This window comes from Mesitornis unicolor, unplaced genomic scaffold (assembly GCF_000695765.1).
Source record: "Mesitornis unicolor isolate BGI_N332 unplaced genomic scaffold, ASM69576v1 scaffold15087, whole genome shotgun sequence".
NCBI classification, from domain to species: domain Eukaryota; kingdom Metazoa; phylum Chordata; class Aves; order Mesitornithiformes; family Mesitornithidae; genus Mesitornis; species Mesitornis unicolor.
The window spans coordinates 48,358-62,711 of NW_010195927.1; the positions used below are offsets into that span (position 1 = coordinate 48,358).

Sequence of the window (14,354 nt, forward strand, 5' to 3'; positions counted from 1 at the left end):
GGCAAGTTCTTCCCCTCAAACACCATGTTCTGTTGACAGTAGATGCTGAAGTCTCTTGGTTGCCAAAATCTACCTGCTAGAAAATCCCAGAGACTTGTGGGTCTTGCTGAGTAGACCTTTTAGAGGTTCTTCCAGGGGCAAGGAAAGACAGTAATTTCCTCAGATCCTCAGACATTTGCTGGCTGAAGATGCGACAGGAGCTGAATTTTCTAGGCTCTAGCAGTTATGCGTGTAGTCCCAGCTCCAACTATGACTGCCACAGATAATCAGCAGTCATCTCTCAGTGAGAGGCACCAAAAGACACCTGAAGCTACTGGCAGATGTGCTGAACTGCCTCCATTTCTGGCTTTCACAGGGAGCTGTTTTAAAATGTGAATCAGTATTGCCCAGTATCTTTTAGTAGAGGTAGAGCTATCACAGGACGCTCTCTTCTAACTGTTGCAAAGGAAGCCAATGCTGTACTCTGGACTCCATATGGTCTGCGTGCACACTCACAGCATGGCTTCTTGGCAAGAAAGATCCTGTCACCCCCACACACTTTGTTATTAAATGTGTTGCTGTCGATGAAGCACGCTGTCACGAATGCATAAGGGTTTGTGGGAGGGCTAGAGATAGCACAGGTGGCCATCCTTTAGTCTAGGAAATTAATTTAATTTATTCCTAAGGAGTTTTGGTGTCAATTAACATGCAAGCAGGGTCGTTAGGAATCTTAGGCAACACACTGATGCAGTAACCACTGCAACACAAGAGCATTGCAGAACCACAGAATTGTTTGGGTTGGAAGGGACCTCAAAGCTCTCCCAGTCCAACCCCTGCCATGGGCAGGGACACCTCCCACCAGCCCAGGCTGCTCAAAGCCCCATCCAACCTGGCCTTGAACACTGCCAGGGAGGGGGCATCCACAGCTTCTCTGGGTAACCTATGCCAGTGTCTCACCACCCTCACAGTAAAGGATTTCTTCATAATGTCTAATCTAAATCTACTCCCTTCTGATTTAAAGCCATTAGACCTCATCCTATCACTCCATGCCCTTGTAAAAAGTCCCTCCCAAGCTTTCCTGTAGCCCCTTCAGGTACTGGAACGTTGCTATAAGGTCTCCCTGGAGCCTTCTCTTCTCCATCATTTACTATAAAGTCACATAGGCAGTCACACAGACAGTTTTACTGGTGTATTATACCTCAGGACACTGCAAAACAGAGGAACAGGCACTACACAGGCACCTGCTCCGTCACTGCTGCAGTGCCGCTCTGCAGTCCCACTAAACAAACTTTACCAGTGCCTGCCTTGCCTTGAAGGACACTTCCAGGAATAACTGTTGCCAGCTAAAACAGAAGACACACAGGCATGGTTTTAAGAAAAAAAGCAAACTTGCAACACAAAAATAAATTAACAGAAACATCAGACAACTATGGCCATAATAAAATGTACAAATATTGTTATGGAACATGCATATTGAATTTAATTTGATTAACAGCGGTTTCTTTTTTTTTTCAATTGTGAAGGAAGCTTATAAGGAACATGCACAAATTTTGGAATTGCTATAGATCTGTCTACAGTTTCCAACTCCATTTTTTTTTGCTGATGCCTCATTACTTACAGGCAAATTGTTGGGGACACTGCTATTCTTTGTAAGAACTGCTGTCTTCAGGGGAAGTAGGGAGCATGAGAGGTCTGGAAAATACTGAATGTTAAGCCTACTTTGAGATAACACTTATTGTTATTCTAGGTTAGCAACTGTTTCTTGAAACAGATTCAGTAAAGAGATTTATTTTCATCTTCTTTGAGTAACTGCGATGTTTCTGGCAACTGAGATTTGCAGTGTTTCACAGACACAGGAGGAGCAGGATAGCTGCCCCCAGAGTCAAGAAGTGGTTCTGGTCCTCTGCTTCTTTACAGCAGAACCTTGGCAGCCAAACAAGCAGTTTCAGGATTTCTGTGGCCAGACGATGCTACATGCTGCTTTTTGAAGAACAGTGACTTCTAACAGGAATTCTGCGCATGGGAAAAGGAAACAGAGTTTGTGTATTGACACAAGCATCGCTTCCACAGAGCACAATCAGCTGAACTACTAAGGAAAATCCACTCTCACTAAAATACATTCATTTCTCAGCAGTGATATTAATATAACTTATACATATTGTTTCATTACATCAAATGTGCCAAAGAGCCAGGTCAATGCAAGGTAAATACCTCAGATACACCTTGGAAATACATACTGACCTGAATTGGCAGGGTATTTAAGCTGGTAATTCCCTGTCTCAGTAATCTGTTTAAAAAAAAAACCACAAAACTGAATCAAAGTTTATCTTCAGTGATTCTTTGTTCCATTTTTAGACACTTCTCTCAATCTCTGGCCTGCTCTAGCAATAATGTTCCCTTTAAAAATTATAAAACTGAGTTCTACTTCAGTTCTATCCTTTCTCTGCACCCCCAGAAATATAATGGGAATTGCTACAAGTTTCAGTAAATGGTTTTCCTCCACACAAAACTCTTAAAGGGGTACCTACCATTGCAATCGGTTATTCCTTTGCTTCTCCACATCCTCCTATCTCTATTCAGACTACCTGCTACGGGTTCCTAAGCAATGCACTGCTGTGCCTAAAAAACGAGGCATTCCTCTCCAACAGGACAATTCAAATAGGCTAAATAAGGAGCTTTTGATTGATTACAGACAATTTCAGCATCTCTGGGAAAGGCAGCACAACGATTGAGCACACCAAGCGATCAAGGCTCTTGGAGCCAGCTAATTAGCAACGCCGGTCACAACTGTACATCTCAGCAGAGCTCATGAAGACATTTCAATAGCTAACAGAGTGTTTTACTGCATTTCCCTTCTTCAATTTGTCTCAGTACATTGGTCAAAAAGATCTCCTTTGCACAGTTAGAAAGTAGCCTTCAGCTCTTTTTGCCGATTATATGGCATTGGGTATCAATTTTCCTTCTCTGATTATGCCTGGGCTTATCCAACCTGACTTTACTGATACAGGGCTCGATCTCAGAGGTGTCGAACACTTCACATTGCTGTCTTTGATAGGGGAACTCAGGCATTCCCAGAATGGGAAAGATATTTTTATTTATTTTCATTAAAAAAACGTAATTTTCTTTTAAAAAGAAAGTTTTCCATATGACTTTAAGATGCCCTTTTCAGCATTAACATAAATTTGGGCTATTTTCATATATTTAGAGGAATAGAGCAAGCTGTTAGCTAAATCGCCTTTTACTGATTAACTGCATTACCAGGAAAGCATGCCAGAAAGCATACACAAATAGCAGTGGAAAGAAAAGATAACACTATTTAAGAGGAATTTTTACTACTTCAATGTAAATAAAAGCTCCTGAAAGCATTTCTTAAGAGGTACATCACCACTTTAATGTCTAAGCTTACTCAGTAAAGCTTAGTTTTGTTTGCTTGTGGGTTTTTTTTTTTTTAAATTTATTCTTGTTTGACTGCATTAAAACATTAAGAAGTGCGTTTGTCATAGTCTGTACAATCATTCAGTTTTCTGTTGCTGGGGCCCTTTCCCACTGCAACTGCATAGTACATAAAAGGACACATGTATAGAAGTCATAAAATCAGCATGCATCAGGATAGCTGCGAAACTTAACGTTTCAACCATTTCCAATGTAATCTATTTCTGCCTGTTTCAGTTAGACAGAATTTGCACAATTAAAAGCACTGTATTTACTGGTATCTCAAAATACTTTAAAAAACCTTCAGCAGAACATGCAGATCAGAAGTGCTACTACACAAAGTTTCCCATGTCTTAAGACAATGCCACTCACTAGAATTGCAAAAACCACGGAGAAAAAACTGCCAACACTAAAAGGTACCTTACAAATGAACACACATTCTCAAAGAGGCACAGCTTCACTAAGAAATTCAATACTATGTAAAAAGCAATTCACATTTTATTTTCAATTGCAATATACTGTACAAAAATGTTTTATTCTTGCCAAAAATAACAGTAATATTTTCAATCTTACTTCTAGACAAACAACAATTATTTTCATCTGTCCTGGGTGAGTTTAGAAATAAACAGACAAGATGCATGAGTTTGTGTCAGAGTCAGGATAGAACAAACAGATTTAAACACTTGTGGAGTAAATTTTAAGTTTCTAGCATCCTTCAGGAATTTCAATACTCCTACCATGCCTGTGAAAAGCCTAAAGAAAAAAAAGTTTTGTCAAACACAAAGGAATGTAAACAGTCATTGAGAGATTAAAGAGGTTGACTCCTCCAATAAAACCGTAAACGTACCTCTGTACCACTAATGATCCACTTTACACCGAGAACAGCCCACAGCACGAGGATCGTGCAATAGCCGAAACCACCTTCCAAAATGCCAATTAAATTATGGCCATCCATATACATCAGCAAAGTTTTTAAAAGTTTTCAAAAAGAATAAAATCCTAAGTAACAGAATGAAATTAATTATACTTTTTTAACATTTTGAGGGTTTTTTCTTATCCTAATTCATGAGCAAATATGTAACAGCCCTGTTGGGGTCCAGAATATACCCTTGAAAAATGTTATCCAACAACGCTTGTGTAAATGGAGCTGGCAACCCGTATTCCATAACAGATTTCTTGATTTCCCTAAAAAGATCCCAATAAAATGCAGACTATCGGTTTGCTTTGCCTTCTGTTACCATGACCGGGTATGCAAACATTATGGGCAATCGTTCTAAGCATTCCCCATCTCTTAAAGCGTCAAAATATACCTTGTCCCATCTCTGACTTGGATGCAATTTCCCTGTTTTATCTCTTGTTTTCCTTGTCAGCCACCTGGTCGTTTACCCCTTCACAGTCCTCTATAACACCTACTACTACTCCATGGAGATATTTGAGCCCTTCTTTGGATACTACTTCGTGAATACTCTCCTGATAATTCTACAGCTGCTCCATGTCTTTTGGTCCTGCCTGATTATTCACATGGTCTACAAGCTCATCATCCAGGACACGGTATCCCAGAGCATATTACTTGCAAATTCAGAAACAGAAACTTCACAGGACAAAAAAATGAAGACGCAACTGAAGATGGATAAGGACATGAGAAGTGACACAGAAGAAAGTGACAAGGATGAAGAAAGATAAATGATTAGGGAAAAGGAGAAAAACGGGATCACGTATTTCAGCAATGTCACAAGCAACAATTATATCCAGAGGAACGGGTCTGAGCCACTGAACAACAGAACCCATCTCACCAATGGCCATGTCAAGGAAAGATAGCTAGTGCTCCCATGCTTCTGATCTGGTCTTTAATGAATCCAGTCCATGGTCTTTAGAAACAGTTTTGCTCACTGTGTAGATAAAATGAAGTGCAATTGCAGTATCATAACTAAATTCCTGCTTCCCATGAACAGAAGTGTTTATAGTCAGTGATATTTGAAGGATGTTTTTGGCCTTTCTTCAATAAAAGCTTACTATAGATTGTAGCCTTGAAGCAGATAGAAAGGGATCAAAGTGGTTTGACATGTATTAGATTGTGCCACAGCTGTTGTTAAATGTGTTAATCCCGAAAAATACTTTTAAAAAAAAAGGTGGATAAACTCTGGCAATGTCAAGTCTTAACCACCTAATGCTATTTGGTAGGAATCTTTTTAGCCTTGATCAGTCTTGGGAGGCCCTGGCCCATTGCCACTAATGATTATGGTTAACAAGTAAGTGTGAGACTCTAAATCTTAATATGGTGACACCTCTTTTGTGAAGACAGGTGCCCCACGTTGGACCCCAACACAGCCCCATCAGATCTACAATCACAATGTACTTTTTTTTTTCCCCCCAAGATGCAATAAAGTAAACAAGCACCTAATTAAGCCAATCAGATATAGAAAGCACCTCTGCTAAGAGCACAGGCTTTTTTTCAGGCTTGGTTTTGTTCACATAACACATTTAGTGCAGACTAACAAAACATAAATTGGGTCACTGACCACAGCTTCTTCAGTCTGAGACTTAAAATGAAAACACAATTGCAGGTATTTTTATAGATTTCATTTTTTCTCCTCAGCGTTGAAACTTAGCTAAGAAAAAGCTGTTTCAACAAATTGGTTAGAGCTTAAAAAAATGAAGTGTCCATTAAGCATCTTCAGTTACCTCAGAGTTGTTTGAGGGAATAAAGTCTTCTTGAAATTCCACTTTATCTGGATAGAGTTTAATGTAGGTGTCCACCATTAAATCTAAGTCATGTTTTATATCAAAGTTTATGTTCAGCAGAGCTAGGTTGCTTGACCTTTGCTCTGTCAAGGTGTTTTTCAGGTATGCCTTTAGGCGCCTTCGTCCTATTTCATATTTTTCATTTTCCACCTTCATCACTGGAAGTATGCATAAGACTTTAAGCAATGCATATACATTAGGGAAAAACTTAATGTCAGGCAAGTGAAGTGCTTCATAAATAGTAGATGGAAGTTCAATATCTTTTCCTCTGTGCTTCCACTTGATTCTCCAACAATGAAGCTCAGCAGAAAGTGTGTCTGGATTAGGCAAGTCATTTTTGTACATGTCAGCGTGATGCTCCTCAGATGTAGTGAATTTTAGTTGTCCCATGACTGAGGGCACCAACGATAAACACTTCAGAGCTTTTAAATGTTGTTCTGAGAATATATCTTTTAATTCTTGAATAATATGTTCCACTGTGGGGACACTAAGGATTTCTTTGTAGTAATTTTCTGACGTTACCTCAGAGTCTAAGTTCCCCTGTTGTGCTCTGCGAAATTTTCCTGGGAGCTTAATTTGTACATCCAGTTTTGTAGCCAAATTTGTTGCTTCCTCAAACCAAAATTCATGGTAAACTTCAATATTCTCCATCACTTCGTTCAGAGAATGCAACACTGCTGTTAAGCTGCCAGCTGCGAAGAACACATCTGATGTTTGTCCTTGGAGATTTTTTCCGAACGCCCTCGTAAAAGACAAAACGTTTTTCAGAATTACAATAGTGACAATGAAGTCAAAATCTGTCAACGCACTCGAAAGTACAAATGCTCGACCAAGAGTAAAGTTGTTCCACCTGACAGATGAGTCGCTGCTTACTGCATCCAAACACAGTACCAACGCTTGTATGAGGTCCACTAAAACCTCAAAAGTATCATGTCTACCAGTCCACTGAGAACGGCAGATCTCCTTCAACTCATTACCCTTCTGCTTATTGTTCTGAAAAAGAACAGAAATTGTGTTGTCCAGTTCTACTAGTAATTGTGGAGACTGATTAAAAAGACAGCAAACTTCTTCGATTGTTCCTAGTGCAATGGAAACACCAACAACAGGAACGGATTTTGCCAGCCAAATATTTAAGGCACACGAGGAACACAGCGTATAGACAGCTTGTGGGTACTTCTCCAAGAGTCTTGTGGCCACAATTTTCATTTTAGAAGCAAACCCACTGGAGACGATGTAGGCTTGACCTCTACAATATTCCATGTTTAGACCCCACTTTTCTGTGATCGTCGTGTGGAACTTAACAGCTAAAATTTCAGGATCAGCCTCATATGGTAAAAATCCTATAAATTCTTCTCTTAGATTATGAGAATCGTCAACAAATCTCACCAATACTGGCAAATGTTCCTCTCCCGCTATGTCTACTACTTCATCGGTGACAATAGAAAAGAAATGCGAGTCTCTTACTTCCCTCAGTGTCTCTTCTCTAACACAGCTTTCACAGATCTCAAGCATTTGTTTCTGCTGAGTTTTTGAACAATACTCAAGATTGACTGCAGTCATCTCAAATCGTTTCCTCAGAACTTCATCTCCAGCATTTATTCTATATTCCAGTAGAGCCTGAAAGTTATCTGAAGTAAAAATACCTTCTGGAAGCTCATCAACATTATGGCCATCCAAAGGAATATTTTGTTTGCCCATTAGGATCAAAATTTCAAACAGAGATTTAAGGTAATCTTTGTTTTCTCTTTCTTCCAGTGTTAAGGGAACAGGTTTTTCCTCTTGTTCTTCCCCTCCTCCCTCTGAGACAGTATTTTGTTCATTGCTTTCATTCAATTCTTGAGTTGCCTGATTCCGTTCGAAAGTTTCATCAACTACAAAATGCAAAATACAGTGTCAAGATAACATGAATAAAACATAGCATTTGCTTTCTCTTCCTATCCCCATTATCTTTAAGTTACTGAAGTCCAAAGAAGAATGCTTCCAGTTTAAAAGTGAATGAGTATTTTGGAAATAGTTTAGACTGGCTGTTTGAATCAAGCAGGAAATCAATTATCCTCCTGATACATATAAACTTACAGTTATGTCTCCTGCATTACCTCGTCAGCCTTAGTAAACCAAATTTTTATGAACTGAATTATTTTGTCCACTTACTCTTCTGTTGCTTCAGTGTTCTTATCTCATCTTCACTCTTTAAAAAAAACAAACATGACAACCTTAAGTTGATGATTATGTCTATCACATGACCTTAAAATATTAAAACACATCAAGATCAGATAAAACGGTCTAATCTACAATATTTGTAAGGGTCTTAGTATCTACCAAAGAGTGCTATAAGATCCAAGAGAAGGTTTTTTAAGGTAGTTTATTGCTGCCATGGCACATATCTACTAACTACGTGGAAATAGTTTGCTACTACTACTAAAGTTCCCATACTTGAATTAGGATTTTGTTCAATATGTATTTCATGATCATTACTAAATAGATTCCATTAAATAATTCTGTTTCAGTATGAACATGCACTGTCAGTAGACAGAACTGTCTTTTAACTTTATTTTCAGTCAGTAAACAGTCTCTATCAAACTCATGAAGAAATACTCAGAAACTGTCTGTAATTTTCCAACACAGAAGGCAAGTTTAGGAGTTAAATTTCTCTTAATTTTCAGTATACTTATAATCGCAGAGACCTGGAGGAACTTTTTTTATAAATGACACAAAAGAGAAACCAACAAGATGCAACTCCACAAAAAATTTCTTGATCTTGGCTTTTACACATGGATCATCTTTTCAGAACAATAAGCTAAAACAAGTATGTCTGGCTTTGAAAGTTCAACGAGTGAACTGAAAATCAAAATCAATACGTAGCAAGAATTTCAGAGTACCATGTGTAAGCTGTATTCACTTAGCACTGTAATAACAAGCAAAAGGAAGCAACGCACTTTCTTTGGATGACAGAGTCTGCTCTGGATCAAAATATTTCATTTTAGAGATTATTTCATTAAACCTACCTTAGTAGATAAAATTTCTATCAGCATAATATTTGGGCATTTAAATTACAGTCAACAAAAAGATACTAGAACAAGCAATGCACAAAATGCAAACACTCAAGTGCTAAATATTATTATTTGAACTTACTTGCCTTTCTTGTTTCAATATTGAAAAAAACAATCTTACATGAAAAACTTACCAGCTCTTTTATCCTTTTCCTGTGTCTGCTGTGAGGATTGTTCAGGTGACTTGTAAGATCAAATATAGTTGGCACAGCATTATCCCGTAAAACTGTTCTGTAAGGGCTCTGTAAGAAGACAGACATCTAGGTTAGGGACGTCTTCGGGAAGTTCATTATGTGCACAAAAAAACCCCTAGAATTTCAGATGCTATGCCCTGCCTCCTTTTTCTAAAAGAGTATTTTCACTCTCTGATGTTTCAAAACAAAGACAAAGCTATGCTATGCAATTTGCACTTTGGGGTCGCAAGAGAACACTGAAAATGAGAAGAGACAGATTAAAAAAAAACAACAAACCAAAACCACCATCACAACCCAAACCACGAACAATTTTTCTGTTATCTTCACATCAAAGACCTCAAATACAATAATCAATACTGTAATATTATGTGGGGGGTTTTTTTCGGGACAAAAAGACATCTATGCATCACAAAGGAAATCTTCTGTTACTTATGAGCTTTGGTGTTTATAATTTATTTCACAATTCTAGAAACAACCACATAACCATTTTCACAATGAAAACATTCAACTGCTTCTTTATGCAGACTTAAGAATTCCATAAAACACTATCATGAAAGATCATATTGAAAAAAAATGTATCTGCCAAATGAGCAGGAAGAAGAAAAGACTTCTACATGGTCACGTAAATATTTCTAACAGTTAAAGTATTTCAAGTAAAATTTTGTATTTGGATATATTACAAATGTCTGTTGTCTAAACTGGCTGATTTCCAGTAAGTACAGGATTTTAACTGATTATGTTTATACCTGTCATTAGATCGAAATATATTTTAAACAAACTGAGTTTCATGAAGCTTCATTTCAGGTTCACAATTACTTCCAACATTCATTTGTTTCTTTGTTTCTGGGATGCTGGCTAATTAGAGACTCTGACCTGTAATGCCACCAAATGCTCAAAGTCTGATGTTAATGTTAATTATGTTAATTATCTTTCATAACAAAAGGGCTAATTTTGCCTATGTATCAGTGTGAAGTTCAGCCTGGCAATTAAAACTTGATACAAAGGCCCAAATCCACCACTTCCTACTGTTATATAAGCTGTTCAGTCAGCATTATCATGTTATCAAGAATTGAAAGCAGGTATTTCATTAACAAGAAACAGCATCATGATTCTAGGTGTATGAAATGTAACAGGAACCAAAAGCTTGACAGATGCAAAGAATGTTTAAGTATCTTGACCACAACAGAGTGTAATTTAACTGAACCACACCATGTACATACTTCAGTAACAGCACATTAATGATTTTTAAATAATTAGAGGTATGCAAAATTATATACTTACACCCATTAAATTTATATAATGTTGTAACATCTCGTGACAACAAACAAAATGAGCATTGCTTTGCATGAGGAAAGAACTGCGGAGAAGACCAGGGCTCCACACACATATTAAACCAGCAGGAGCAGCTCTGCTTTTCTCTTCCCTGACTGCTCATTTTCACCTCATCCTTTGTGCCAACATCTGCGAGTCTGTGCAGTGCCCTGGACCGTGACAATGATCTCAATTAAGACTAAGGGATTAATTTTCCCAGCGACCACTTACCCAGAGGATCAAAGATTAAAATGCTGCAATCTGATGAAAAGCGTTAATCACATTTTCCAAGATGCAATAAGCAAATGTTTGGTTTTACTTACACTTCTACATATCATAGAAGTCTCAAAATGTTTAGCGCATAATCTATAATGCTTGTTGAGTTGATCCGGAGTTTTATCTTCTAAATCTGCCCTTCGACAGTTCTCTACCCATCGTTGACATCTGCATGTAAGCAAAAGAATTAGCTAGTTTTAAGATAAAAAAAATCCTCCATATTCAAACTGTACTCAAAATTGGAGTGCGGCGAGCCCTGCCCTTTATGCAAGGCTAAGGGAAGTTTTGTACACCTTCTGCTGTAACATACCATCAAATCTTTCCCATTTTTTTTTCTCATTTTACTCACCATTTAACACTGCCCCAGCAAATTCAGAAATCTCTTCCCTTAATTTATATATTCCTGCCTTTGCCTCACACATACATCAGATTGTAATGCAGTTGCTCATGAAACCTGATTATTTCATTCTTAAGAACTTAATCTTAAAAATAAAAGTTTAAAAACAAAGAAATGTGTTTGTAGAATAAAGTCATAAAGGTTATGAAGGCAGCTACTAAAATAGTTGTCTTCTCCACCTTCCTTCAAAATACAGCATTTTTCTTATTTACTGAGGTCATTTAGGTGCTTACAGTAATTTTTGAAAAGGGAATTAATAAAAGTAAAAAAGCAATCTTTCTACAGGCAATGCTCACACACCAGAAGTAAGTTGTAAAAATACACATCTAATGAAAACTTGTAAAATACTTTGGATTAGTTCTCTGAGATATAACACAAAGCTAAATAAACGTTTCCCCTACTAACAAGGCTCCTTTTAGATATGCAAGATATTGTTTCCTCTCATGAGTAAACCACTTGCAATAATTGATGTAAAGACATTAGTCAGCTTATATTTCCCCCAGTATGGTCTAGGCATCACTTTCTTGCTATGGATTTTTGAGCAACAACAGGCATTACTAATTCTGCATGGCTACTCCAATAAAACTCTCCTGATATTTTATTTGTGCAGGAAAAAAAATAAATTAACAAGAGTTCAGCAGCCAATGATCTATCTGTATTTAAAAGTTTAAAAAAAGTAATTTCATTCCCGCAAAAGCAATCCTCTGAAGCAGCATTATTTTAACGTACTTTCTTACATCATCTGGCATCACAGAACCAAGTAAATCCTTCCCCAAACTCAAGAACATCAGACACAACTACATTACAAAGAATTACGGTAATATCCCAATAATTCTACAGCAAAAAAGGAGAAGGAAATATCACTACAGTCTCAGTGACTTACTTTACGATGCACCACTTTGCTTCATACTTTTCAACATGGATTCATATTTTAAAGTGTTGTGTTGGTTGTTTGATTTTTTTTTTCAAATTAGTACATTTTAGTAATGTCCACAAAATTCTGGGAATCTATATGGAGCATTTACATGAAGAGTCTACTATTTCAGCAGGGCAAAGTCGGGAAGATCTCACCAAAACCCAGTCATTACTGAAATTAATGAAAGTGAAAAAATTACTCAGTTCACTTAAAAGCAAAAGGTTTTACATCCTCAATCTTTAAATGTTGTCATTAAAATAGAATATATGATCAACTTTGGGCATTTTAATATAGGTTTAAGTGAGAAAGGTGTAAGATACTAGAGGAGGGGGAAACTTGCAGAGAACTCAAGGAGAGTGTCATCTTTGTCACTGCATGTTTCTAAGAGCTTGACAAAGATGCTAGAAACAGTTTAGCTATAGCTTATCCTTCCTTTCAACAGTGGAAAGGTCCAGATGACTCTCCAGGGTCAATTTTAACTGTTTTCTGCTATTCTGTGACAGGAACATTACTGGTGTTAGCCTGAACTTCTTCAAAGGATTTATGTCATAGACTCAGTGTGCTCACTCACACACTCTAGAAATGTAAGCCAGTACATGCTTCCTAAAACCATATCTGTGATACACTTTATGTTTGCAAAAGAAACATCCATAAAACGATATTGTTCCAATTCATTGTTGCTGACATGCACTGGGTTTTTTTCAAAAGGTGTTTTACTTCTAAACTTCCACAAATGGTGGTTAAAAGTAGTAGTATTCTAATTGTGAAATACAGTTTTAAAAGAAATCGCCTAATTAACTGCACACTTTTTAATATATTTCTGTATTGCTACCATGGAAAACATTCATTCATAACATTTTATAAATTCATAATGTTAATTCATAACGTTCATTCATAAAATGTCTTTAAATGAAAAATTATAAACCAAAGGGGGCATTTTCTTCATTTGATAAACTGTCACGCATCAATTTTGCACAACCTGACGACTCAGATTTGATAGCATGGACCCCTGACAAATTAAGATTGAAGTTCAGAGAGCACCAAATCTCTTCAATTCTACACAAACTGCAGTCCTTACTTTGCCTGTGGCTCTCACAGAACAGAGGGGGGAAAGAGACAATGCTTGGAGCAAAACATACAAACAAAAGGTTAAGAGTAGGAAAAGACCTATTTCAACTTCAGTTTTCATTAAAAGCGTAAACACATGTAACAAGGATTGTACTACAAAACCTTGCAGTGTACAGGCATCAGAAAGAGGTCTGATTATCTTGGCTTTAATGCAAGGCACTGCACTCAGCCAGGAGAGCTTGGCAACATAGCCAAAAACACAACTTTCAGCAGCAACTGCTACCTATATGAGCTTTTTCCATCTTCTTTTTAAATCACTTAGAGCAGACTGTTTTATCAGAAAAAAAACTATGTACCTACAATTCCCATGGGTTTTGAAATTTTCCAAAAATCAGGTCAAGCAGCTTCAAGGAAGCAAGTAAGCAAATAACATGTATAAATCATCAACAATTTCAGCCTTAACTGCCTACTGTCAGGAGGGATAACTGGTATTGCTCTAGCACCTTCCAAAATGGTGAGGAGCAAGTTAAGTCAAATTATTTTAAGAGCACTGTCTGCGTTTAAAGGTGAGCTTCTACATTAGGGTTTCTATGTCTAAGTGTATGATTTATTTTCCGTGGCCTCTCATTCACACATTTCTCACTCTATGAATGCATCACCCCTGTTTGTTACCCATTGGGAACTTGAATATCCCATCACTTCTGCTGTTGCTTCACTGCCAACCTTCTTTGCAACCCTGTGATGGCTGCCTGTCACACCAGTGTCCTATCTGTCACATGCACACATTGTCCAGCACCACATCACCTCAGCACACACAGCAGGACAGCCAGACTTCACCACCTGAGCCAGTACTGTGCTGGCTCTCCACCATACATGGGCTCCCTTGCCTCATTCCACTGCTTCTGCACCCCTCCAGCTGCCCCACATCTCTAACAGATGTACAGCCCCTCACACCCAGGGATCACCCCTTTACACCCTCCCACATCCCT

General features: G+C 37.8%; 1 protein-coding gene across 1 annotated transcript; it reads right to left on the reverse strand.

Moving 5' to 3' along the window:
• Positions 1 to 5,737: 5,737 nt before the first annotated feature.
• Positions 5,738 to 11,152, reverse strand: PRKRIR (protein-kinase, interferon-inducible double stranded RNA dependent inhibitor, repressor of (P58 repressor); the record flags this gene model as incomplete). Its single annotated transcript, XM_010188290.1, has 4 exons — positions 5,738 to 8,024; positions 8,305 to 8,341; positions 9,338 to 9,445; positions 11,032 to 11,152. Coding segments are annotated over 4 exons (2,215 nt in total), but the record flags the coding sequence as incomplete, so codon positions are not given.
• Positions 11,153 to 14,354: the final 3,202 nt, after the last annotated feature.